Source organism: Planococcus citri, chromosome 2 (genome assembly GCF_950023065.1).
Source record: "Planococcus citri chromosome 2, ihPlaCitr1.1, whole genome shotgun sequence".
Lineage (NCBI taxonomy): Eukaryota > Metazoa > Arthropoda > Insecta > Hemiptera > Pseudococcidae > Planococcus > Planococcus citri.
Genome location: NC_088678.1, coordinates 65,132,519 through 65,160,450, shown reverse-complemented (window position 1 = coordinate 65,160,450; position 27,932 = coordinate 65,132,519). Strand labels below are relative to the sequence as shown.

At 34.1% G+C, this 27,932-nt stretch overlaps 3 protein-coding genes across 6 annotated transcripts; all 3 read right to left on the bottom strand.

Annotated features, from left to right (window-relative positions):
• Nucleotides 1-5,829: 5,829 nt before the first annotated feature.
• On the bottom strand, nucleotides 5,830-15,380 carry LOC135837061 (uncharacterized). Of its 3 annotated transcripts, none has more exons than XM_065352200.1 (7): nucleotides 15,224-15,380; nucleotides 12,907-12,951; nucleotides 10,838-10,993; nucleotides 10,634-10,754; nucleotides 6,496-6,607; nucleotides 6,143-6,388; nucleotides 5,830-6,026 (listed from the first exon to the last, which is right to left on the bottom strand). In XM_065352200.1, the coding sequence occupies exons 1-7, from the start codon at nucleotides 15,345-15,347 to the stop codon at nucleotides 5,892-5,894; spliced, it is 939 nt and encodes a 312-aa protein (XP_065208272.1). In that variant the 5' UTR covers nucleotides 15,348-15,380; the 3' UTR covers nucleotides 5,830-5,891. The 3 variants fall into 3 exon arrangements, with proteins under 3 accessions (XP_065208272.1, XP_065208273.1, XP_065208274.1); XM_065352201.1 differs by lacking the exons at nucleotides 12,907-12,951; nucleotides 15,224-15,380 and adding exons at nucleotides 11,165-11,385; nucleotides 11,464-11,602; XM_065352202.1 differs by lacking the exons at nucleotides 12,907-12,951; nucleotides 15,224-15,380 and adding an exon at nucleotides 11,165-11,404.
• Nucleotides 15,381-18,975: 3,595 nt separating this feature from the next.
• LOC135837060 (uncharacterized) lies at nucleotides 18,976-21,728 on the bottom strand. Of its 2 annotated transcripts, none has more exons than XM_065352198.1 (6): nucleotides 21,571-21,728; nucleotides 20,141-20,296; nucleotides 19,947-20,067; nucleotides 19,628-19,739; nucleotides 19,273-19,518; nucleotides 18,976-19,179 (listed from the first exon to the last, which is right to left on the bottom strand). In XM_065352198.1, the coding sequence occupies exons 1-6, from the start codon at nucleotides 21,653-21,655 to the stop codon at nucleotides 19,045-19,047; spliced, it is 855 nt and encodes a 284-aa protein (XP_065208270.1). In that variant the 5' UTR covers nucleotides 21,656-21,728; the 3' UTR covers nucleotides 18,976-19,044. The 2 variants fall into 2 exon arrangements, with proteins under 2 accessions (XP_065208270.1, XP_065208271.1); XM_065352199.1 differs by lacking the exon at nucleotides 21,571-21,728 and adding an exon at nucleotides 20,717-20,858.
• Nucleotides 21,729-24,490: 2,762 nt separating this feature from the next.
• Nucleotides 24,491-27,914, bottom strand: LOC135837052 (uncharacterized). The gene is made up of 6 exons (XM_065352190.1): nucleotides 27,690-27,914; nucleotides 27,419-27,571; nucleotides 27,216-27,342; nucleotides 25,221-25,332; nucleotides 24,856-25,101; nucleotides 24,491-24,691 (listed from the first exon to the last, which is right to left on the bottom strand). Exons 1-6 carry the CDS (start codon nucleotides 27,772-27,774, stop codon nucleotides 24,557-24,559), a joined length of 858 nt encoding a protein of 285 aa, XP_065208262.1. The 5' UTR covers nucleotides 27,775-27,914; the 3' UTR covers nucleotides 24,491-24,556.
• Between the last annotated feature and the right edge of the window lie 18 nt (nucleotides 27,915-27,932).

Genomic DNA, 27,932 nt, shown 5'->3' with positions numbered 1-27,932 from the left:
GATCATTTCAAAATTTTCAATCAATCACTTCAAAATTGAAGTTAGACAAACCATCAACATCCCCCTTTTGTAGACCATTCGAAGTTCCACAAGTTTCCCAGACAACGCATCCACGTGAAACTTCTTCAAACTACTGGACACCCTGTATATCGGATAAATCCATAGTCGTAAAAGTACGCTTAGAATATGTCGATTTTTATTAACCTGTTTGGAGCATACGACCTTATCGCCTATACGGGAGAAACGACGCCAAGGTAGGAAAAATTTTCAATTTCCATCGTTTGGCAATTTACGTAGACGTACTTACCTCGTAAGTATACGTATAGCAAATGCTGTGCCGCAGCAAAGATACTAAATCTGCGGGGATAAGCGCTCAAACGAACATACTCGTACGACTATACGAACCAAGAAGCTACATGAGAGAGGTACCCTGCAGCCGAAAAAAGAAATAGAAAGCTCGTAAATTGGCATATTCGAGAAAATATTAAACAGCGCAGAAGAATATATACCTCGTGCCCGTGTGCGGTGTATACCGTAATGTATTCTCGATATTTCGGGGGGCGGTTCGCGGCTGGCTCTATATAACCCCCTATCATTTTTTTCACTACCACTTATCGCAATAATAAAAATATCGCGAGCGAAATGAAGACGCGTATAAAACCGGAGCTTGGGCGGAAAGGGACGCTGGCGCGATAAAAGAATCGAAAAAGAAAACTCTCATTATTCGCGTAACCCGACCACAAGATGCCGCTCCCAATGAAATACGTATTTTCCGGAGACCGGAGCTTGCTCGATGAACAGAGAAGGGTAGGTGAAAAAAAAAAGAAGCAAAAATACACCGCCACTTTTTCTTTCTTACATTAACATAATTTTCCACTAAAACTGTCTGCTACGATTCGCACTCTCGGATGCAAAAATGGTCGAAACGAAAAAAATATAAAGAATATTTCGTAGAACAATTTTAAAATATGAATCAAAAATAAAAGAAGTCGAAGAAGAAAAAAAAAAGAATAGAGGTTTCTTCTCGCGGAAAGGAAACCATAAAAAACTAAGGAAAAAATGAAGAAAGCTGAAATTTTTATTCTAACGAAACGCAGCTCTTTATTTTTTTTTCTCTTTCGCTCCTTTGAACGAAGATTTTTTTTCGCAATTGGTGCGGTGGCGAGGACCAACTTGGTGTGGTTGTTCTTTTATGCGTGTATCAAGTAATACGAGAGTATATAACAAGAGCTTGAGTTTTTTTTTTTTTTTTCGTTTAATGTATTGGGGGTTTTGTGAGCGGTATATATAATTGAAGTAATAACAATTTGGATATTTAGTACGCCTGCTATTTTATTTTAGTTTTTTTTTTTTTTTTTTTTAACGTCGTCGTATATATTGTTGGCTTTTTTTCCTTCGTATAACCTTTTTACGCGCGACGAAGAGTCGAATTCTGCAGCGGATTATTTTTCATTGTTAGCTAGTTGTTAATATTTTACATCTATTTGCGAAAATGGAGTCTATATCTTTTTATACTTTTTTCTGGACCTCTCCTCTCCCTTTTCCTTTGTCAAGATTTGTTTTCTGAGAGGAATCTGCATGGATGTTATCTGATTAAAATAGTTGGTCGTTTATGCAGAGTGCTAAGAACATCGTGTGAAATTACATCGTCTGCTGAATGACGTAGTAAAATTTTTTCGTTAAATTAAAATGACTCGTGGAAATGGCAAATGGAGTGAAAGCAGAGCAAAGAGGATGGAGAGATCGTTTAGTTACGTTGAAAATTGAGCGAATGAAATTTGAGACGAAAAATCAAGCGAGGGAAAATTTAATGGAGAGAATGGATTTGAAAAAAAAAACGTCATAGGATGATACAGTGTGTTTTGTGAAAAGATTTGTCAAAGAGTAAAGCAGATGTGAATTTTGAGATCTCTCACTGTTCTATTCTTACTTGCCAATTGGGGAACCTCTGCTTCCAAAAAACAAAAAAATTAGGAGCTTGGAGACATTTGAATTTTACAAAGTTGTTCAAAATTGCATAAGCTGATGAAAAAATCAAATGGCCAGATAGATAAATAGTGTACCTATGTCACAATTTTGGAAATTTTGGAAATTGACCCCCCCTCGCTCCTCCTTTCGAAGATCACTTTGGATTCAAGTATAAAATTAAGTAAAAAATGTCACAATTTTGACAATTTTTGAAATTTACCTGTATCTTCAGGGGTCGATTGAGGACCAGTGGAAAAAATTAGTTGAAAGATCGAAATAAGCTATCTCAAAAACCCAAATTTGTATACATATAGGGTGTGGGAGAATTCTTGTTTAAACCACTTACCTTTATATTTAATCTGATAATTTACAAGAATAAATTTCCAACTGGATGGAAATGCTCAAAAGTCATCCTTGTTCCAAAAAAGGGCATACTAGAAAAAGTCACTTACTACAGACCCATATCATTAAGTAATTCCAATCGCTGCAAAACTATTCGAAATGATTATAGGATATGGCAAACTATATCCTAAAATTAAAAATCTCATTCCATCAAACCAGCATGGTTTTGTTGAGGGTAGGTCAGTCAACTTAAATCTTATCAACTTTGTTGGTTTCTGTCTGAGCTCCCTTGATGGTGGTGGTCAAGTGGATGCAATATTTATACCAATTTTTAAAAAGCATTTGATAGTGTCAACCATAGAATTCTAATACTAAAACTCGACAAACTTGGTTTCTCTCACAACTTGTGTAGTTTGTTCTGGTCTTATCTGAATGGGAGGGTGCAGTATGTGTCTTATAAAAACAAAATATCCATGATATACCCCTGTCCATCTGGTGTCCCTCAGAATTCAAACTTGGGTCCCCTATTCTTTCTACTAATTGTAAATGATCTCCCATATGTGCTGGAAAATTCTGAGAGCTTGCTCTTTGCTGATGATGCAAAAATATACATATAAGAAAATTCAAACCGTAAAGGATAGCCAAAAACTTCAAACAGATTTCGATAGGTTTATTGAATGGAGCATTGAAAACAAATTTCCCCTGAATGTTTCTAAATGTGCAACAATTACATCTACTCGAAAAAAATTTCATAGGTTGCGCATTACACAGCCAATAGGAAGGAACTTTCTCGCTTAACAACAGTTACAGACTTGGGTGTAATTCTAGATGTGGAGCTTACCTTCAAGTATCATGTCAATACTGTGTTAGTCAAGGCAAGAAGGATGGCATATTTTGTGGTCAGAAATTCTGTGCATTTCAGGAGGATTAAGCACGTTTAAAATTTTATATTTCTCATACATAAGATCAATCCTTGAGTTTGGAATACTAGTCTGGTTTCCTCATACCAAAAAATTCATAAAAGAACTTGAAAAAATTCAAAACAGATTTCTAAAATACCTGTAGAGTCCACAGAAAGAACCAGGTAAGTCACTTTTTCAAACTTTTGTGTTACGGCGTTTTGAAGCATCAAAATGCTCCAATTTTGTAGTGAATTTGAATTTCATCAAAGTAATGACTGGAAATACATCACACAACATCCCACAAACACACTTGAGGCATTCTAGAAAAAAAATGAAGAGATACGCCAGTCACAAGTTGAAAAGTCACTCTTTTCGTGAAAAAATCAAGCAAAAAATCGAAAAATTAGTGTTTTTCAACAACTTGAATTCGATGAAAATAGATTATTATGATGACATAATGAAAAATTTTTGCATTCTAAATAGTTAACAATATTGAAATTTTCTTTCTGTCTCCTCACATTTGGTCTCAGCTTATTTCTCTCCCCTCCCCTTTTTTTAAACGGCCATTTTAACCACGAAAAATCGACTTTTTTCAAAATCTAAAAGGACTAAGTACATTTTTCTACTCCTTGGTGTGAATTTAATTCAGCCCTAAACTCATTTTTGAAAAAAAGTGACTTACCTGGTTCTTTTCTTGGACTCTTCAACTATATTTGAAGACCTTTGAATATTACCCTCATGACTTGACCCAAAAGGAACTGTTAGAAGGATTTGAAATCAACTCGTTAGAAAAAAGGAGAGAAATAATAGTACTGATGTTCTTATATGATCTTATCCATGGTAATACATATACGTAAATGATAGTAACCTTTTGGGAAAAATTAAGTTCTGGGCCCCCAAAATCCATTCTAGACAAAAAAAATCTCCTTGAGCAATTACCATACATCTAGGACTAGGATAAAGGTGTCTCCTATGAATAACATCATGGGATTCATGGGCATCTCAGATGCTTTTCTTTGTACTTAGATGTGTATGATGCTGACATTTTTAGTATGGGTAGGTCAGCCTTCAGGCGTGTGGTGAGGGGGGCATGGGTGCATTGGGAGTTACTTGTGAGCCACCTTGTTATTATGTAGTACCTGGTTATTACTTTTTTCCCGGTTGTTTTCATTTTTCTTTCTTTTTTTGTTATGTGTTTTTTCTTTCTTTGTCACTACTTATTAATGTTCTTACCTACTTATCTTTTGTTGTAAGTATATCAATTTCTTTTGTTTCTGATTATTTCTCACTTTACCTCCTTATCTTTTGTATTTTTATACTTTTTTGTTTTTTTTTTCTTTTTCTTTTCAGTTTATAAAGCGATATTTAGTTTTTATTCTCCCTTAGTTATAATCGGTCTCTCCTGTAATTGGCTTCTGGCTGTTGGAGGTACCTAAATTGTTTAAATAAATAAATAAATAAATTTTTGATAAATTTGAAAATTCACCCCTCCCCCCCCCAGGACTTAATTTGGGATCGGGGGTGAAATTGAGCGAAAAGTCGAAATCAGTGACTTCGGAAATCCAACAATTTTCTAAAAATGTCAAAATTTAACTCCTTTTCCAGGGTACCCAACAAGTTGTGAAAGTAGTGAAAAAGTAGTGATTTAAAAAATTGGTACTTAGTGAAAATGGTGAAAAAGTAGTGAATTTAGTCAAGTAGGTGGTGAAAAAATTCATTATTAACAAACATATGAAAATTTTACGCGTTGAATACATTTTTTAAGCTACCACAAAAACATTCAAAATTAAAATGATAGGACTGCTGAAAAATATTCATCTTTCACTTGGATAGTTATATATTTTTTCCTCTTACATTGTACGAGCATTTTAACGCGATACTGGTGGGAAAATGATTTTGAAAAATAAGGTGACAAATTTCAACGAAAACATGTCCCTTAGATAGGAAAAAACCATTAACATGAACTAACACAGCCATTCAAGTATTTAAGCATGCTTCGTACCTTGTAATAGGTACCTAATATGTACCTATTATGCATTTCAAAGGAAAAATACATACCAATTAAAGGGTCACGAAAAACCAAATACGTTTTGCTAATTTTTTTTTTCAAACATGACAACTCTTATCAAGCATATTGACGATGAAAAAATTAGGGAAAAAAACAACTGGTCACTAGGTAAATAGCACATTTTTCACGTTTTTCAGGTGATTAACTAATCGTAAGTACAGTGAATCAATACCTCAATAACCCCATTTCACAATGTCATCGCTTTGAAATCGAAGAAATATATAGCTTTCAAAGTAAAATCTGACTTCATGGGTAGCCGATTACGTTTTCTGGTGCAACTTGAATAGTGAGTGGTTGATGAGAGCAGTAAATAAATTACTATTAAGTAAGTACTCAGTTGTTACTGTAAAATTCCTGAAGTGCCGGCTCAAAAGTTATCTATTCCTATATTCTGTTGTCAATTGATTACAAACCGATAAAAAATACACTTCTTGCGACTATTTTAAAAATGTTCAAAACTATTGAAATTGTTTTTGAAATCAGACAAAATAAATTTTTCCAACTTAATTCAACTTTTTAAATACATGTACGTAATAATGAGAAAATTCGTAATTGAACCAAATTTTTATTCCTCAATAATCACATACTAGCGTCTTTCGAAAGCAGACAAATCACGCTGGCAGATTTAAGACACAAACTCCTTGATGCCTTTCGATTGGCGTTTTAGCATTACTTGTGTCTTGTAACAAGGTACCTTCGTCTTCCACATCATTTACACCTTTCAAATTCCCAAAAGTAGCAGCAAACTAAAATTATTAATAATAATTAGGACTTCATTCAGATAAATATGTAAGTATAGGAATGAAAGCAACGAAGAAATATTGAACAAATACGAAGATCTTGATGCAAAGTAGCACTGTACCTGTTGTTTTGAGATGTAATTTACTCGCGGATCCAACGGCAGGTTAATAACAGTAGCGGTATATTTTTTTCCAGTTTCATCATCGATAAAGTCCGCCTTGTAAGTATTGTAAATACTTCCATATGGGAAAGTTACATACCAAGTGTAGGTAGAAGCGCTGAGAACGTTGGTACAGTCTCCTGGACGTTTAAGTTTGTGCTGTATTAATGCGGAAAATGCGGCAAATACTGGATTATCGAAATCTCCCTACAACAATAATTTTGGAGGAAAATGCGACCATTTTAGTCAATATCGATCACGATCTACTCTTCACCTAGGTAATAGAACGGGGAGGTGGGATACTCATTACTCACATACGTATCAACTGGGAAATTCATCACGACAACTCCGTCTTCGTGTCTGGAAGCTTCTTGGAACGAGCCGTATTTTAGATTGACGTAATATACTCGCGATTCCAAACTAGTGCTGTAAAAACATCACCAGGGAATTTATAACAGAGATATATACATAAATACAGGATGTTCTATTCGAAGTGTCGCACAAACTGCCAGGAAATACCTCAACTCAAACAACATAGGTGCGAATTGGCTTGCAGGTTCTGGGAATTAAAGGAGCCCGATTATGAGGCAAGTATTTGGTTCTGATTATTCTCGGTACCTAGGTAGCAGAGCATTTTAAATACTGCTGAATGCTGAGAGAAAAAACGCATACCTAAGAAAATTTGGCCACAAATTGAGAGGGCCCCGATTGATCAGGCGACGCGGTAGTGTTGCCCCCCCCGCCCTCCCACGGTTTTCGAACCGTAGGTGGCGGTAAGGCAACACCGCGGAGTAATATTCTCAAACTATTTTGGACAGTTTTGGACACCACGCCAATGCAATTTTCTCGACAAATATGAACTCATTTAAAAAAGTAAGAAGACCAATGTTTTTATTTTTTAAAAACCTTTCAGAAAATATATATAACAATTGTTATACGACAAACAGTTGCAAAGTGTCAAGCATCATTTTGGCAGTGTCAAGCAGCATTTTCGCTGTTTTTTTGGTAATTTTCTTCGTGCACACTTGACTCAATACCGAGAGATTGGCCGAACCAAATTTTATGAAATTTGAAATGTAGACTCCATTCATCATCTGTTATACAGTATAACAAAAAAATTGTCAAAATCTTGACAATTCAACCTTCACTCCCTCATTTGGCCCACTATAAATGTTAAAAATGTGTTGAAAATATCAAAAGGAGCTAGCTCTATCTTCAAAGCATATATATTTAAAATTTCAGCTCTTTCTGATTTGTAGTTTTTGCTGTAGCCTTGTCTAAAGATTCAATTTTTCATGTATTGAATCATGAAATCAGTGTTGTCTCATATTGAACCAAAAAACATTGAACTGCTAGCTGAATATATTTATATTGCTAGGCATTTTATTTAGAATACCAGATTTCTTCCAGATGAAGAATTTTTTTTTTATTTTTGTATTAGAAAATATAAAAAGTCATCATTATTACCCCTAATTTAATAAAAAAATTGAACATAAATAAATTTTAAAAAAATTAGACAGAAGTATTAGAAAAGCAACCAACATTGATTTAACATATTTTTAACATACCTATCAAAAATATATGTTACAATAGGTTTACAATTTCATTTTTGGTAAGCATAAGTTTGCATTATCTCATGAATACGAAAAAAAATTTTATGATATCCCCAAAAAAATCTTTTAAAAGAATTCTTACCCCCGCCCACCCACTTGAGGGATATTCATGACCTTAAAAATTAACAGAAAACATTTCAGTAAATACCTTTCTTCAAAAAGAATAAAAAAAATTGAAAAAAGATAAAAATTTCAATATAAAATTTACTGATATAAAGAGAGTGTGACCCCGCCATTTAAGGCATTACAAAATTATTTAATTATGAATATTTATTTTAATAATGTAATTCAGTAAAATAATGGCTGCATAAATGATGAATTTAATGTCAAAGAAAATAAAACAATTTTTATAGTTTGATTGATAAATATATATGATTCAAATTTGTTATGTGTAGGAAAATCTACATTAATATTTTCTAATAAAAAAAATAAAATTAAAAAAAGGGCGGACAAAAGCCTTAACAGTTTATTATAACTTAATTCATGAGACAAAATAATAAAATTCAATCTAATATATGAATACACGTACCTAGTACCTCGTGGTGCCCGGGTCTTTTATGGTAATTGTGGTGCCCGCGTACATAGAGGATCACATATATATGTATGATAAAGGTGTTTTAGAGCAGTTTGATTTTTTTGTGGTTTTTAGTCATAGAGGTGCCCGATACATAAACTTGGTACTTGTGGTGCCTGCCTCAAAATTTTTTTTTCACCTTAGAGTGCATTTCACTCGATTCTGCATCGTTTTATATAAAAAGACCTTGTGGTGCCCGATTTGGGCGCCACAAGCCCAAAACCGGGCACCACAATGACTACGTATACTTAAAACGGGCACCACAATGACTAAGTTTAAATCTACAGGTATAAAAAATGAGGAATCGGCTTTTGTCCAACCTTTTTTTAATTTTATTTTTTTTATTAGAAAATATTAATGTAGATTTTTCTACACATAACAAATTTGAATCATATATATTTATCAATCAAATTATAAAAATTGTTTTATTTTCTTTGACATTAAATTCATCATTTATGCAGCCATTATTTTACTGAATTACATTATTAAAATAAATATTCATAATTAAATAATTTTGTAATGCCTTAAATGGCGGGGTCACACTCTCTTTATATCAGTAAATTTTATATTGAAATTTTTATCTTTTTTCAATTTTTTTTTTCTTTTTGAAGAAAGGTATTTACTGAAATGTTTTCTGTTAATTTTTAAGGTCATGAATATCCGTCAAGTGGGTGGGCGGGGGTAAGAATTCTTTTAAAAGATTTTTTTGGGGATTAGAATTTTCAAAATGATCTAGTTCCTTCAATTTCGAACATGGAAAAAAAATAAAAAGGACCTTTTAACTTAGAGGTATGACATTTGATGCTCTATGAATTAGATTACCATTATTTTTTGTCTGTGTACAAAATCGAAGGCATCAGAGCACCTTGAAAATTTTTATTAATCGTAGCTCCTTCATTTTGACCAAAAACAATTTTTTTACATCTACTAAAATTCTTCAATGGTGCTCAGTTGCGTTCAACCTAAGTATTTGCGATATTAAAGGAGTCAGGATCCTTGAAAAATCAACAGAAAATATTACTTCATCTGTTCCTTCAGTTTTCAAGTTCGACAAACTAATCTACACTTGAGTAGTTCAGGTTATTGTATTACCATGTGACATGACACTTCAAACAGAACACCGAGCGGTAAAAAAGATACCTAAGAAAATCATTTGATCTCATCATAAAATTTGCTTTAAAAAAAATAAAAACAATGGCAAAGACATTTTTGAACCAGATTCAAAGCTAAATTAAAAGAGCATGCAAAAAACATCACCAGACAAAATTTCAGAAGCTCAAGAGCATTTTTCGATTTTTGGTAAACTTTTGAAAATTTTTGAGACAAAAAATGTAACGCGGAAAAATCAAAATTTCACCAAATTGATATAGAGAGCTTAAATTTACCTAAGATACTTTATTTTCAACAAACCCCTCCCCACCCCTCCACGTGCGATCAGCTAATTAAGTCATTGGGTGAAATTTTGTTGAAATTTCAATTTTAAAAAATCGACTGAAGGCTTCAAAACGGTCCAAAACGGTTCGAAATCGTTCCTAATTAATTCAAGCTTTCTAGGTCAATTTGATGACATTTTAACTTTTTCCCACGTGACATTTTTTTGTAATCTGGAATTTCCAAAACACTGCTGGAGATTTCAGAACTACTTGAAACCGCCTCTAATCTATTTAGTACGTCAAAATTAAGGTTAAAAATTAAATTTCAGCTTTTCAACTTCATTAGGTAAAATGTTGAGGAAATTTAAATTTTTTTAAATCGAAGCCATTTCCAATCAATTCAGGGTGGGGGGAGGGGGATCGTTCCGTAAAAAAATTACACTGTAAATTAAATCTTTCTGGATCAATTTGGTGATATTTCGATTTTTTTCATTTTTGGCTCTTTGGTTTTCAAAAATTCCCCAAAAATCGAAAAATGCACCCTAGCTGATGCCTGCACTTTTCACTGGTGATATATATGCTTACATGCTCTTTTGATTTGGCATCATTCAGCACTTCAAAAAATTTTTTTCTGGTGCAATATCTCCCTTAGTGTAAGCCAAAGACCTTTAAATTTCAAAATTTCTTCAAACCTTTTTACAAAAAAAAAATACTCGTACATAAGAATTTTATCCATTTTTGAGTAAAAAATTGCCTATTTGAATTTTTATCATTCGTCTCACAAAAAAAGTCTTACACAATTTCTCTTTCTTCTTCATCTCGCAACAAAATTAAATGAGAGTGATTTTTTCGCATTTTTCGACAACCGTTAGAGTTCATTATTACTACTTACGTATTGCATGATTTGATAATTTTCCAATACAGCGAGAATTTGTAAAATTCGTAAACGTCTTTACCAAAAATACCGCCAGTCATGGTGGAAACGGTTTCAGGAGTAAGGATTTTCACATCAACTGTAATTTCAACCTTGTTATAAGAAAATTCCAGCAATATATTTTACCGATTGAAAAAAATTTTCTTCGATGAAGTTACATACGTGATTGTGAAGTTAGATTAGCCAAACACGATTCTTTCAAAGGAGTGAAAATAGTCAGCGGTTTCCATGATCCGAGGATTTTGGATGTTTTTTCAATAGCTGCTCTAATGCCACTTCGAATAGCAATACCTGGCGTGAGTGGTTCTCCTCCAAAGGCTGCAATTTGATTTATTTTTTTTTTAAATTCATTTTTAGTTCGTTGAATAATTTGAATATGAAAAATTTTAGCTGTCCAAGTTTACATTGACATAACGGCAGTAAATAACCAAAAGATATAGCTAGCTATTCCCAATTATGAAAAATGAATCAAAAATGGTCAATTTTTACCTGAAACTGAATTCGACCCCAAGAAAAACAAAACGTTCAAATTGAATAACAGGAAGACTAAAATTTTACGTGTTGAGTTCATTTCTATAACCGACTGATAGAACATCCAAAATTGAAATGTCACCGACAAATGTTCGACTTTCACTTATGAACCGTGTCGTGCCTTTTTATTTTTCATTAATGGTATCTCTTGAGCACACATACAGTTTTCATTTATTTATCTATGGTGTTACTGGGTGATTGATTAGAAAAAATTTTGAAAAACCAAAGGAGCGAAATCGAGAAAAACATGTTCCTACCTTCGATAACAAGAAGTCGTCAAGATAAAAAAGAACTGTAATATTGCTATGCATGGGTTAATGAATACTTTTTACATGTACTTTCCATTCCATGAACACATTACACGAAAAATGAAACATCTAAGTACCTACTTTAAAGTGATGAAAGGAAATATTGAAAAATAAGATACGTTTCACAGAATTGTTTTCTTCTTTCGAACGAGAAAATTCCTTATCACAAGTTCTTTTTACCCTTGAAGAAAACTTCCACAAGAAACAAGTTAATGTTTCATGTTACATTTCGTAGATCTGGCAAAAGATTAACTAGGTGAACTAATCACCGCAGTGACATTTAGTAGGTAATAAGGTCATCAGCTCATCACCTTCAAACTGAACATTTATTGTTTTTACGAGTGAAATGCAACTTCGTGGGTGGCCTTATACTTTTTAGCAAACAGCTCGAAAAATGGACGGTCAAATTCAAAATGTCTGATGGCTGATAGGTACATTTTTTCAATTTTAGGCGAATTTTGTCCAAAAATTACATATTCTGGACACTCAGAGTACTCTGAACCTCAACTATTTTTGATTAGCTCGAGTAGTCCCAGTTCCAAGAATTCGGAAGATTTTATGATGAAAAATAAGTAATAATTTTCCAGGAAACTAAGCATTTTAAAAAAAAGATGAGTATCACCGATATTACAGCTGAATGCAGTTTATGTTCCTTCAAGCAATAAAAAATACCTCGACGGAAATTTTTGTTTCTTCGACGATTGAAGTTCTTGTATTTCGAGTTTTAGTATTTTTTAATGCGCTTTCGAGCTATCTTTCCGAAGAAATCTCGAGTCGGATCAATTTCTGAGGATTTTTTTTATGATCTACATGTTTACCATTGCTGCTCATGAACTTGTGGAAATCGTGAACATGAACATGACGATGGAAATCGTATATGGGCAATAATTTTATTTCATTTTACGACTTGAAACAATCGCAAGAACAGCATTTCGAAGAATTAACTTGACTCATTCACCGAATACTCAAAGCACTAAAACATCGGTATCTTTGAACCCAAATCTAAGGTGATACAATGTTTTGGTACTTTTGCATGTCTTGAAAATTGTCAACAGCTTTTACGACCAAGTCCATTGACCTCACTCGACATAAAAGCTGTAAAAAAAATTTATTTCTTTGACTCGAAGTCAGAGTAGACGAATTTTAGTTCGAAAAATTATCCGAAAGGGAGTCCAAATGTTCCCAAAATGGATTCAGTTTTTTCAAAATTGAGGGGAAAATGTACGAATTCGGTACAAATTCGAGCTGATGAAGTGATGATGTAGATAAAAGTGTTTCATGATACATTGTATTTGTACTCGTAAGAAAACCAATTTTGGTCAAAATTGACCCCCTCAGGCCTCAGGAAACAAAAATCGTTCCAGAATTGGTGTTTATGAAGAAATTTTTTACCTTTCGTAAAACTGGAATAATCTTCATGGGACTGATTGTGAAAACCTAAAATCGATAATGGTTATTGGTAAATTGTTTCAATGCATATATTAGAGCAGGCAAATAGCGGTTTTAAAAAGGAAAAAATTGGCACATAAATTTTTTCTTCGGGAATGTGTTCAGATGAACCCCATGAACTACCAAAAAAAAACCGAACCTCCTAACCCTGGAGCTAATTTTTTAGGGAGCTAAAACCGGTTCCGATTTACGTTTTTTGCGATTTACTCCGAAAATATTAGGTTTACGAGAAAAACTACCATGACTAAAAATGTTCCCCTTCAAATTCTCGACAATTTGATACTACGCTCGATACCCATCCCTCAACTGGGGTGTCTGAAAAAAGGGGTGGAAAGAGTAGGTGTTTGAAAAAAAGTCAGTCCAATTAATTGATCAAAGTTACCACTTAATATCATTCGTTTTCGCTCAAATTTTTTTTACAAAGTCTACTCACCCAACTATTAATCACACCACCATTGATTGGGCTTCAGCCCTCCCAAGGGCTTGGTGGGGGATGCTTAGTTTTTCAAGTAACACACAACTGAATCATATATTTGAAAAACGAATCTGGGCATGCAATATATCGAATGGTATATTTTCGAGATCGCTGAATACGAATACCAACTTATTTTTTGGGTCCAACTCCTCAAAGCCCCTCTGTGCCCCAAAAAGGGGGTTAAAATTTTGAAAAATCGTGAAAAGTCGAGTGACATATCGAATGGTATGTTTTCGAGGTCGCTGAGCACGAATATGAACTTATTTTTCGGGTCCAACCTCATGTCCCTCTTCGCTCCAAATAAGGGGCCAAATTTTGAAAAATCATGAAAAGTCGAGTGATAATATCGAATGGTATGTTTTCGAGGTCGCTGAATACGAATATGAACTTGATTTCTGCTTATAGTTCCTCAAAACTCCTTTACGCTCTTCTAAATAGGATAAAATTTTGAATAGTCGTTGAACATCGTGTAAATACGAGTATATCGAACAGTGTGTTTTCAAGATCGCTGAACACATATTTTTAGAATCCAAAGCACAATGGTTCTCAGCCCCAAAAAAGTTGACGAAAAAACATGGTGTGATCTTTTTCTTTAAAGATTCACACCATTATTTTAGAAAAAATTCTGAAAATTCATCTCAAAAATACTGATTGGACTAACTTTTGGCGGGAGGAGGGGAGATGTAAATAGAGCTACTCGCATTACCAAGAAATTATTGAGATCGCTGTTCAAAAAGTTAGAACGCTCATTTTGCAAAGAAAACATTTTACATCTCAAGATTTTTCTTTAAAACGCTCATTCACCTACCAGGTTTTGATTATTTTTCAATAGAAAATAAAATGGAACTAGGACATTCACTGTGTTGTCGAATTTCATTGAAATAAAATGTACATATTATAATCATCCAACTAATTTCTACTTTTAAATTTTGTCTGCGTATTTATACGTGCCACTCGAATTATATTTTCATGGGAAATTTAAATGAAATTAATCATTTATAATGTTTCTTTTTTCGCTGAAAAAACTCATAAATTGATAAAATATTTCAAAATAGAATCCCGAAAACACACCATTCGATATATTTATCACTCGAATTTTCATGATTTTTCAAAATTTGGCCCCCTCATTGGGGCCCAAGAGGGGCTTTGAGGAGTTGGACCCAGAAAATAAGTTGGTATTCGTATTCAGCGATCTCGAAAATATACCATTCGATATGTTGCATGCCCAGATTCGTTTTTCAAATATATGATTCAGTTGTGTGTTACTTGAAAAACCAAGCATCCCCCACCAACCCCTTGGGAGGGCTGAAGCCCAATCAATGGTGGTGTGATTAATAGTTGGGTGAGTAGACTTTGTAAAAAAAATTTGAGCGAAAACGAATGATATTAAGTGGTAACTTTGATCAATTAATTGGACTGACTTTTTTTCAAACACCTACTCTTTCCACCCCTTTTTTCAGACACCCCAGTTGAGGGATGGGTATCGAGCGTAGTATCAAATTGTCGAGAATTTGAAGGGGAACATTTTTAGTCATGGTAGTTTTTCTCGTAAACCTAATATTTTCGGAGTAAATCGCAAAAAACGTAAATCGGAACCGGTTTTAGCTCCCTAAAAAAATTAGCTCCAGGGTTAGGAGGTTCGGGTTTTTTTTTTGGTAGTTCATGGGGTTCATCTGAACACATTCCCGAAGAAAAAATTTATGTGCCAATTTTTTCCTTTTTGCCCTCACTTTTTTACGTTATTTTCCTGCTCTATATGTAAAGATAGGTAAGCAAATCTCTTACCCAAAACGATATTTTTGGCAAAAAAAGATGAACCACCAATACTGAGGAATATAAAGCATGCGAAAATTTTACGCGTCGAATACATCGTTGAACTAATAGGTACAATAAAAATGACTAAATTCATAAAAAAAATATCCACTCAATAATACTTGTATCTAATTTGTTCCAAATAAATATGTAGGTATCTAGTTCGAGAGCTGTCATATTTTTCTTTTTTACATGTTTTATTACCGAATGATTCGTGGAAAAACACTACTTACGTAAGTATGATAGAAGTACATCATGTACGTTATCTATACGTATGTACCAATACCTAGAAATTGGTGCAATCACGAATAAAACAAGTCCATTTTGACGGAATTCGAGATAATCACATCAAACGCACCGGTTTTTGGACAATTTCGACAACACTTATTCTACGATATTATCAACACTTCGAAAAATAAAAACAAAAACAACGCAATGATTAATTACATCCTCAAATTTGATGGATAAGAGCTGGCCAAGCAGGATGATTTTTTCATTTCAAGTAGTTACTTTCTTTAAATTTTTCCAATCAACTTCAAAAAAAAAATGAATAATTACCTACCTACCTTTAGAATTTAGGTGCAATAATATGTAAATAGGAATTTTAGTCGCATCAAAATCAATTTTATACGACTTTTTGAATAGCAAAATTTCATGCTCGGGCAAATTGTTTTCTTCTTTCTAAATTATTCTACGTATTTGGTAAATATTTATTTGATTTTTTTCAAGTCGTAAGGGTATAAGGGTAGAAAATTTGATTCACATCGGATTCAAACGGGTATTTTTTGCTAAACAAGTTTTTGAAAATAATACTCGGTGGTTCCTAAAATTCTATTTTATTCACAACTTTGGGAACCTCCAGAGCCCAAAAAATAGTCATTTTTTGTTAACTAACCACAGATTCTTATTTGGAACATTTATTACAACATTTTAAGAGTGGTCGAGTTGATAACATAACTTTGTGAGGATTGTGAGGTGCCAAAAAATTGGGTAATTGCGCAGATGGATTTACAATGATGGCTTCAATCGATTTTCCATTGAATTTTACCCACCTATATAAGAAAACACTCTTATCTCATTTTTCATAAAAATGGAGTTATGGCGTTTTGATATACACCTTCTCAAAGGTGTAATAGTATATTACAATACAAGGAGCGAATTCGACTCGGCGAGTCAAATTGCACTCGACCAAACATTCTTCACGTCGCTTCTTGCATTGTAAGATATTTTTCATTATTCATATGCTACGAAAATAAGTTTTACGTCCGTTTTTGGTTTAAGTGATGAGTATGACCTCTTTTTTGCATAGTTAATATATCGAAAACTAAGCCTCCTAAAAAAAAAAAAAAAAACTAAAGACGTTATGTCGATTGGAAATTTAATTCTCTACAATTTTCCTCAACTTCATTTTTCCGTTGATTGCTTTTTTCCGCCTCCAGAGCGCTTTAAAAGTTAAAAGATTTTCATTTTCGACCTGGGTAGACATAGAGCATTTTCGTAGCATGCCCGGAGGACGGAAAACTTATACTTTCGTAACATGTATAATGAAAAAATATTCACAGATGGATCAAAATATGGCTCATTTGTTGAACGTGCAGTCCTCAGTGACAAAGGCGCCATTTGATATTCTTTACCATCATTCTACTCAATTCTCTCTGCTGAATTATTTTCCATGGAGTTGTTCAACAAACTACAAGCATGCAGAATAAATCTCTCATTCTTACTGACTCAGACTCAGGTAGTGCACTTCTTTTCCTATTGAAACCGCATCATCATTCTCGACATATGTATACTGCCTAAAGAAATACATGTAATATCCCTTTTGACAACACTTCCTTTCAGTAAGGTTACCATCACATGGTGGATTCCAAGACAAAAGGCATCGAAGGAAACAGTCCCTCTACACTCCAGCAAACTTGTAACACAACTGCAACCGTTTTACCTGCCATGCCTCTGGCCTTTGTGACCATATTTGAGAGATTTCGTACACCTGGTGACTTCTGGTGAATCCTAGTGACTGATTCACCAGAAGTCACCAGGATTCACCAGAACATAGAAAAGTAGTTGTTTATTGCCTGGTGACTTTTGGGTGACACATTAACCAAACACTGACCATATTTGAGCGATTTTGTACACCTGGTGACTTCTGGTGAATTTTGGGGACTGATTCACCTGAAGTCACCAGGATTCAGCAGAACATTGAAAAGTCATTTTTTAACCCCTGGTGACTTTTTGGAGACAGATTAACCCAGCAGTGACCTATTTGAACGATTTTTTTCACCTGGTGACTTCTGGTGAATCTTGATGACTGATTCACCAGAAGTTACCAGGTTTCACCAGAACATAGAAAAAGACATATTTTATACCAAAGTGACTTTTTGGAGAAAGATTCACTAAGCAGTGACTATATTTGAGCAATTTTGCACACCTGGTGACTCCTGGTGAATATTGGTGACTGATTCACCAGAAGACACCAGGATTCACCAGAACATAGAAAAGTCATTGATTATCATACGTGTCTTTTTGGAGACAGATTCACCAAGCAGTGACCACATTTGAGCGATTTTGTACACCTGGTGACTTCTGGTGAATCCTGGTGACTTCTGGTGAATCCTGGTGACTTCTGGCGAATCTTGGTGACTGATTCACCAGAAGTCACCATGATTCACCAGAACATACATAGAAAAGTCATTTTTCAACCCCTGGTGACTTTTTGGAGATAGATTAACCCAGCAGTGACCTATTTGAACGATTTTGCACACCTGGTGGATTCTGCTGAATCTTGGTGACTGATTCACCAGAAGTTACCAGGTTTCACCAGAACATAGAAAAGTCATTATTTTATACCCATGTGACCTTTTTGGAGACAGATTCACTAAGCAGTGACCATATTCAAACGATTTTGTACCCCTGGTGACTTCTGGTGAATCAGTCATCAAGATTCACTAGAAGTCATCAGGATTTACCAGGACATAGAAAAGTCATATTTTATACCATAGTGACTTTTTGGAGAATGATTCACTAAGCAGTGACCATATTTGAGCAATTTTGTACACCTGGTAACTTTTGGTGAATCTTGGCGACTGATTCACCTGAAGTCACCAGGATTCACCAGAACAAAGAAAAGTCATTTTTCAACCCCTGTTGACTATTTGGAGACAGATTAACCCAGCAGTGACTATTTGAACGAGTTTGTTCAACTGGTGACTTCTGGTAAATCTTGGTGACGGATTCACCAGAACATATAGAAGTGATATTTTATACCCTGGTGACTTTTTTGGAGATAGATTCACCAAGCAGTGACCATATTCAAACGATTTTGTACGCTTGGTAACTTCTGGTGAATCTTGGTGACTGATTCACCAGAAGTCACCAGGTTTCACCAGAACATAGAAAAGTTGTTGCTGGTGACTTTTTGGAGACAGATTCACTAAGCAGTGACCAAATTTTTTGAGCAATTTTGTACACCTGGTAACGTCTGGTTAATCTTGGCGACTGATTCTTCTGAAGTCACCCGTCATTCATTATCTCTTATCGAGATAATAATGTATCCACAATCCACATAAAAAATACTTAAAAAATACTTAAAAAATCGCGGACCTCGAGTGGCGAAAGCTTGACGATTTGACAAGAAATGACCTCAAAAGAAGTTCATCACACCACATCAATAAATTGGAATCGAGCAAAATAAATGTTTCCAACAATTAGATTTCTTGACAATGATAAATAAACGCAAGGAAAACCCAAATTTATTTATTCAATCATTACATGAGCTCCTTCTGAACGCACACTAATCACGCGGGGAGATTTAAAATACAAACTCCCTTATGCCTTTCAATTTGTGATTTAGCATTACTTGTGTCCTGTAACAAGGTGCCTTCGGTTTCCACATCATTTACACCTTTCACAGACCCAAATGAGGCAGCAAACTGAAATAATTAATAATTCGGATTTCAATCAATTTGTTAAATATCGTATGTGCATATATGTACGAAGCTCTTGATGCAACGTAACCACTGTACCTGACGTTTTGACATGTAATTTATTCGCGGATCTAATGGCAGGTTAATGACAGTAGCAGTATATGTTTTTCCAGTATGATCATCGTTCAAGTCCGCCTTGAAAGTAGTGTAAATACTTCCATATGGCAAAGATACATACCAAATGTAGGTCAAAGCGCTGAAAACTTTGGTATAATCGCCCGGGCGTCTTAGTTTGTGCTGTATTATTCCGGAGAATGCATCGAATCCTGGATTATCAAAATCTCCCTACCGATAGTTTTAGAGGAAAATATAAATATGACTTCTTTAGTTAATGCTGATCAAGAACTAGTTGATCGGATGAAAAGGGGTGGGGGGATCAGTACTCACTACTCACATAGGTGTCAATTGGGAAAATTATTATTACAATTCCATCCTCGTGACATAAAGCATTGTAGAACGAACCATATTTCTGATTGTAGTAATATACTCGCGATTCCAAACTAGTGCTGTGTAAAAATCAACAGGGAATTACATTAGAAATTAAATGCAAGGTGTTCAATTCGAGGTATAGAATAAACCTCAATTTCTATGCCTTTTTCTTTTCTTTTTTTTTTACCGAGAATTGTCATTTTTTTGCCAAAAATATTTTTTTCCTCGTTGAAATGGTTACGTCAATTATTTTGTATTTTTCAGCAATCTTTAAGTTCACTTACGTATTGCACGAAGTGATACTTTTCCAATGCAGTGAAACTTTATGAAATTCGTAAAAGTCTCGGCCAAAAATACCGCCCGACATGGAGGAAACAGTTTCAGGAGTAAGGACTGTCACATCAACTGTAATATTTTAACCTTGTTATAAAAAAATACCAGCAACATTGAAACAATTTCCTTCGAGGAAGTTACATACGCGATTGTGAAGTTAGATTAGCCAAACACGATTCCTGCAAAGGTGTGACTATAGTCAGCGGTTTCCATGATCCGAGGAGTTTGGATGTCTTTTCAATAGCTAATTTTATGCTACTTCGAACCGCAACACCTGGCGTGAGTAGTTCTCCTCCAAAGGCTGCAATATGAATTGAGTATGAAAAATTTTAGCTGCTTAAGTCTACTTCCAGTTGTTTTGGAACTATTTTAATTTCCTGAAGGAAACTGATTTTCAGTCGGATGCTGCAGAAGATCTGCAAATTGGCGAAAAAATGGATTCGAAAGGTTCATTAGTCAATGACCTAAATTCTAGCTTTTCGACTCAATGACGCCACAATTTTTAATTGCGAAATTCTCCGAAATTCGTTAAAAATTGAAAAATCAGTTTATATGAGGCTGAAATTTCAGATTTTTTGGAATTTTTGTGCTGTTTTTCTAGTACCCGAGAATTTTCCAAATTCGACGCATATCAGAGAGATTAATGCGACTATTTGTAAATTCATTTCATCAATTTGATTCCCCATAAATTTTCAAACATCAAAGACCAATCTTTGTCTACCTGAAACTGAATTCGATCCACAGAAAAATAAAACATTCAAATTAAGTAACAGAAACACGAAAAGTTTAGTCATTGTGTACATTTCTCTGAACACTGACAAATATTCGACTTTCACTTAATAAATACGAACCGCCAGGAAGTCGTGAAGATAAAGAACTATCTTAATATTGCTATGCATGGGTTGATGAATACATTGTACATGCACTTTTCATTCCAATGAACGCATTACACGAAAAATGCAACATTTATCTACTTCAAAGTGATAAAACGAAACATTGAAAAATAAGATACGTTTCTCAGAAGTGTTTTCTTCTTTCAAACGAGAAAATACCTTATCACAAGTTCATTTTTTATCCTTGAAAAAAACTTCCACACGAAACAAGTAAATGTTTTATGTTGCACTTCGTAGATCTGGCAAAAGATTAACCTGCAGTTAAACTAATCACCGCAGTGACATTTCATAAAGTCATAACCTTCAAACTGAAAATTTATGCTTTCACGGGTAAAATGCAACTTCGTGGGTGGCCTTATACTTTTTAGCGAACAACTCGAAAAATGTGTGGTTGATGAAATTCAAAATTTTTTAGGTGGCTGATAGATTTTTTCAATTTTAAGATGAATTTTGACCAAAAATGTGATTTTAGGAAGTTGGGAAGTGTTGGGTCCATAAAAAGAAGTCCATTTACCCCATCAACAAAAAAGCTGTAAAAAATAGTCTATTTTTCTGAACTTGCAATAATTATGAAGTAGTTATTTCGAGTTAAAATTAGAGTTGGCAGTGGGCACAAATATATCAATTCGGTGGGTCACTCGAGAGGGGATTCAAGAGTTCAACAAATGGAAGAGAAACTTACCTGAAACTATATTTTTGACGAAAAAAACTGAACCACCAATATTGAGGAATAAAAAGCATACGAAAATTTTACGCGTCGAATACATCGTTGTGCAGATACAATAAAATTTCTGAATTCAGAGGTGAAATATCCACTCGTAAATATATCTATTTATTCGATTCCAAAATAGAAAAAATAAATGAAAAGCTGTCATATTTACCCATAAATTGATGCAATTTGTACGAGAAAAACAAGTCCATATTGACATAATTTAAGATAATATCACATTAAACAGTAAACACATAAGTTTTTGGACAATTTCGACAACACATATTTTACAATATCATCAACACTTCGAAAATGAAAAAAATACTACGTAACGATAAATTACTTCCTCAAATTCGAGGAATAAGAGCTAACAACGCAGAAATTTCCATGATAAGGACTGAAATTATGGATCAAGTGTTGATGAAAATTTTCACTTCGGTATTTTTCCCCTTTTTTTTGCAAGATAGATATTTGGATTACGGTGAGAGGAAGTTTGGAAAATTATTTATACGGGGCTCTGTCGAAATGGAATTTGATTGAGAAAACTTTTTTTCAAACATATTCCATCATATTGATTAAAATTTTAGCGTTTAAATTTATATTTCTTTTGAATTTTCACAAAATTCATTACAAATTAAAAAATGAAATTCTGAGACTTGAAAATTGTAACGATGATGTTTTTTTTCATGCTCTTTCCACATTTTTTATTTGATACAAAAATTCTCTTCTGTTTGGGATACCTAATTTTTTGTGACGTTGGGAAGGGGGGTAGTGGCAAAAAACCGTTACCCGACAATCATAAAATCGCTCATGAATATTTCAAATTCTCATAAAATGGAAAAATTTTTCCATTCGAACCATTTTGTTGACAGCATAAAACCTGACAACAACTCAAACTTTCTTCGAAAAATCAATGTTCGAAATTTTGATTTTGAGAACTCCTGAAAATAGGAAAGAAAAAAATCACAGCAGGGGAAACAATACTACTAACTTAAGTACAATACATCGATGGTGATTTATCATGAGAGATTTGAACCAGGAGCAGGCCTATTCCTATCTTCATTTCATCAGAACTCATGATGAATCGAAAAAGACGATGAGTAAAATTTCACAACTTTGGAAACCCCTGAAAAAAGTTTGCTGATCGATCTTAGGATAGATCAGAAATTTTTTCGGGTCTTCGATGCAGTTTTGTGACTAATTTTGAGTAGAAATAATTATTACCAGAAAATGGTTACATGTTTGCGATGCTTTGGAGAGTGAGCTATGCTACCCCAAGGTATCTTCATTATAGAAAGAAAAAAAATTAAAAGGTCGTATCCTCTATAATTATTTTTCAACTCTAAAACACTGAAAAGGGTAGAGGATTTTAAACCACGAATTTCGCTATTTATGACTTTTTTTTTGATAAACCTCCCTTAACCTCTCCCCCACCTATTCCTCATTCTGCTCATATTTTAATCTGCTAATTCACATCTACTAGCAAAATTATGCTCTTTCAACTCATGAAACTACCTAGGTAGGTACATATGTTTTTTGAAAATTAATTATTAAAAAATCTGAAATTCTAAAAATCATTCAAAAAAATATCCCTTTGAAAATTTCCAAAATTAATAAAAATCGTATCAAGTTAACAGTTCACTCAGATTATGCTGTTTCAAAAAATTATTAGAAATTCTACTGCGAACATTTTCTTGGATTTTTTTTTAGTGATTTTTTAGAATTTGAACGAGCATAACTTTTCAACCTGATAATAACAGGCGAGTAGTAGGTACTAGGTATCGCTCCGTTAGAAAGAATAAATCTTTTACTTCGAGAAACACTGATAATACATAAATTACGAGTATGTGAAGACGATTTTTTTTTATTTTTGTGATTTTCAAGAAAAAATGGCAAGGAACTGAAATCCTTACTCATCAACTACGTTGGAAAATTTTAAACAAAAGTGGAAATTCAGAGTACCAAATAAGCGTAACCAGTGCCGGTATTAAGGGGGGATTTGGGTGATAATCCTCCCCAAGAGGCCAGTTTTTTTGGAAAAAATGTTGATGCTATAAAATGGGAATTTTCCAAGCATTTTTGCGCTCTTGTTTCACTGAGATGGATGCCTATTACATACAAACCGATGTTCAGTTTTTTCATCTTTTTTGAGAAGAAGAAGCCTTTTTTTTCTTCTCAAGCCCACATTATAGGTATATTCGTACACGATTTACTTTGAATAATACTTTGCAGGCAAATTTCAGTCACTGAGGTCCCTCCTTTTGAAAAATTAAATAAATAAATGACATATTTATTCAGTGGCGTGGCCAGGGAGTGAAGGGGGCCATTGTCCTCCCTTGCGAACGAAAATTTGAAATAAAACATGCAGAAGTGAACGGTTTTTTTTTGTTGTTCGGACCCACTTTTTCTAAAAATTTTCGCTCTCGCTTCGCTCGAGCAGTAATTTTACCTTCATTTTCATAATGTAATCACCACACATCACGATAGGTTTCCAGAAAATGAATCCTAATTTCGATTTTTCATGCCTAAAAATCTGGTTTTGCCTCCTCCTTGAGGAAATTCTGACTATGCCACTGTATTTATTTGATTTCTGCCCTCGGAGAAGCTTAATTTTACCCCTCCCCCACCCAAAAAATGAGACGGTAAAATTGTTTGATTCTGACCCAATTATCCCCCTCCAAGGAAAAATCCTAGCACCGGTACTGATCGTAACTTACAACTTATTATGGCTCTGAAGTAAACCAAGGTTGAAATCACGGAGCATTTTTTTTTTTTTTTTTTTTTTGGTACAAATGAGTATAAGTTGGCTTTTTCAATTCCTGATCTAGACTCATTATAGCACTTTCCGCTTTACCTTTAGATTGAATTTTTCGACAAAAAAAATTATAATAAATAGAGCAAGAAAATTCATTTTATTCATCGTTAATGTTAACATTAACATATTTTTAAATCACACCAATCATGCTGGAAGATTCAAAATACATATTCCAGCATGTCTTTCGACTGGCGTCCTAGCCAAACCTGCGTCTTGTATGAATTCATCACTCACAGCTTCCTGTGAAATATCCTTCAGTTTGCCGAACGTTTGTTTGAACTGAAATTAAAAGGACACGATTTTATGAAATGTTGGCTCGATTAAAAACTGATCACTTTATGAGAAACCCTTTTTATTTTTCACGAAAAAAAAGGTCATTCAAGCAACGCAAAGAATCACAAATACGCAAATTCAATCATATCTACGTAGGTAGGTTCATTTACCTGTTCTTTCGAAACATAATTCAAATGTGGATCTGCAGGCAGATTAATAACTCTAGCGCAGAATTTTTTTCCAAATTCTTCATCGTCAAAGTCCGCTTTATAAGAAGTGTAAACACTATCGAGGGGAAAATTCACGTACCATCGGTAGGTAAATGCACAATGAACTTTGGAACAATCTCCTGGTCGTTTAAGTGTGTTTCCAATCACTTTGGATAATCCATGAAACAATGGGTTAGGAAAATCACCCTATGGTAATTCACAAAACATAAAGAAAAGTTGGGTCCATTTTAATCAATAGGTAATCACAATCACCTAATCAGGTACCAGGTACATACATTGAATAAAAAAAATATTCATGTACTCACATTAGTTGCAATTGGGAAGTTCAAGACAATAACCCCGTCATCATGATCTAAGGCTTTTTCAAACGTGTGGTACTTCAAATTGAAGAAATATACCCGAGATCCCAAGCTTGTTCTACCCAAATAAAATAAGCGAATTAAAAAAACAATAAAATAGAAGGAATAGTGATAGTAAAGGTACACAGATCAGCAGATTAACTAATAATTAATGAAGACCCTGAGAGACATTAGTCGATTTCAATATTAGGACCATGGAGAGGGGTGCAAAAGGGGCAGTTTTCTCCGAGCCCGCATTTTCTGGAGAGCCCGGTAAAAGAAGGGCCCTGTTTTTTACTTCTCAAAACACCAACTTTCAAAAACTTTTGCTCTTGCTTTCCTCTGGTTTGTTTTTTCTTTTTCAAACTTGAAATTTCTAGAAAAAATTGTTGTAAAGTCAATTTTGTATCTGGTAATTTTAGCGTTTATTCGTAGCTGAGACAATCTTTTCGTGTGGCGTTTGGTGGTAACACTGACGTTCACATGTTGTACATTCGCTGTAGTTGTAAGTTTTTATTCTATCATTCTCTCTCGTTCCTCTAGTTGTAAAATAGCGTTTATGTAATTATATTTTTAAATGGTTCGTGCGTTATTTCTTCATCAAATTAAAAGCAAACACTACAGGTTATGGGCCCAGTGACATTCTGGTGACCTGCTAGTTCATTTTTCATTGTTTTTCTCGCTTTCGTTTCAAATTTGAGCAGAGAAGATGAGTGTTCAAACTCGAAAGTACCCATTCATGTTTTCAATGGCAGAGATTTTTTTGGTATGGGAGTTCCAAGTTAAGACCTGCCTAAGAAACCTTGGCTGTATCTCCGTGATGCCGATCAATGAAGAAGCAAAAGCGATGGATGCGATCATTAGTTTAACTGAGCTTTGTTTAGAAGCACATTCGAATTGGACTATTCGAGCTGCATTACAGTCCAGTGAAGTTTTCATTCAAGATATCGAAAGTATAATACTCGAAGAAAAGAAGCCAATCGTGCAGAAAGCTGAGACAAAAGTGCCAGTTGAAACGAAGTTAGCTGAGCCTAGTTCCAGTCTGATGAGAGCAGCGATGGTAGCGGCTACAGTTCCACCTGTGAAAGGTCCAATGTGCTACAGGTGTCAGGGGAGTGGTCATTTGGCGAAGTATTGCACTACGTATGGTAAAGATCGGCCTAAATGCAATAAATGTGGCAAGTATGGCCATAAAGTGGCGAAGTGTAAGAGTGCTAAAAAAGAAGCTGAAAAAGGGAAACTATCCCTTCTAAGTGTATATAAAGTGTGCTGAATCGTTCTTATCCGCTGAGTTGTTGTATTGTTCATTGTGATGTTATTTTTAAGATATTTATTGTCATGTACCTGTGATTTTTTATCATTAATTGTATTTATTTGAAGTTGAGTGCATTTTTGCATATTTTTAATTGTAATTTCAACTTTTTGTGTTCTTTTTATCGAACTTTTGTCAGTTGTATCGAGTTTTTGTGTGTTTTAATTTGTAAGCGAGCTGAGGTGTGTTGTAATTGAGCTGACGTGCTTTTCTATTTTTATATCGACCTTTCGTTGTATTTTTCAATTGTATTTTGCGTAGTTTTTATCGTTCGTTGTTCAGAACAAAATTGTAGGGGTGTGTTGTAAAGTCAATTTTATAACTGGTAATTTTAGCGTTTATTCATACCTGAGATGATCTTTTCGTGTGGTGTTTGGTGGTAACACTGACGTTCACATGTTGCACATTTGCCATAGTTGTAAGTTTTTATTCTATCGTTCTCTCTTGTTCCTCTAGTTGTAATGGCGTTTATGTAATTATAATTTTAAATGGTTTGTGCGTTATTTCTTCATCAAATTAAAAGCAAACACTACAAAAATATCACTCAACATTTAAACTTTTGAACTGAAAAAATAAACTTATCGCAGAAAAGTACCTTTTTTCTACTTCTCGAAATACAAATTCCAAACAGCATTACCAGGTCTACTTACTCATTACACGAGTCACACGAGCCAATTTTCCAAAACATCGAATACTTATGAAATTCGTAATTATCTTTGCCAAAAACACCTCCAGTTATGGTTGCCACAGTTTTTGGAGTAAGAATTCGCATATCGACTGTAATATCGTAGTCTCATTAGTAAAATTCCCATCACTGATACCAAATCCAGAATTTGTACAGATGAAATCGTACGTGATTTCGACGTTAGATTAACCAGGCTCGTTTCATCCATGGCTGTGAAAATAGTCAATGGTTTCCAAGATCCGAGTAATTGAGAGGAAGCTTTGATAGCAGTTTTTATGCCACTGCGAACGGCAAGACCTGGCGAGAACAGTTCTTCAAAAGCTGAAATTTTTTTTCAAAATGTTCGACAAATAAATTTTTTTTTGAGTCATTTCAACTTACAAGTATCTGAGTGCGCTATCATGAAAAACGTTTTGAAAAAAAGTAAGTAATAAATTACCAAAAACGAAATTTTCTCCGCAAAAAAATAAACCGTAGGTATTGAAGAGCAAAAAGCACAACAAAATTTTACGCATCGAATACATCGTTGAAGAGATCCTATCACGTGTAATTTATGAATCCGAAACGATCTAATAAAGCAATGGTTAAATTTTGTCCATGAATTTATATGTACTAGGTAATTTTCTTGAATCAGTAACACCTTATCATGTTTTTCTTTTTCACAACAGTTATCGATGAATGA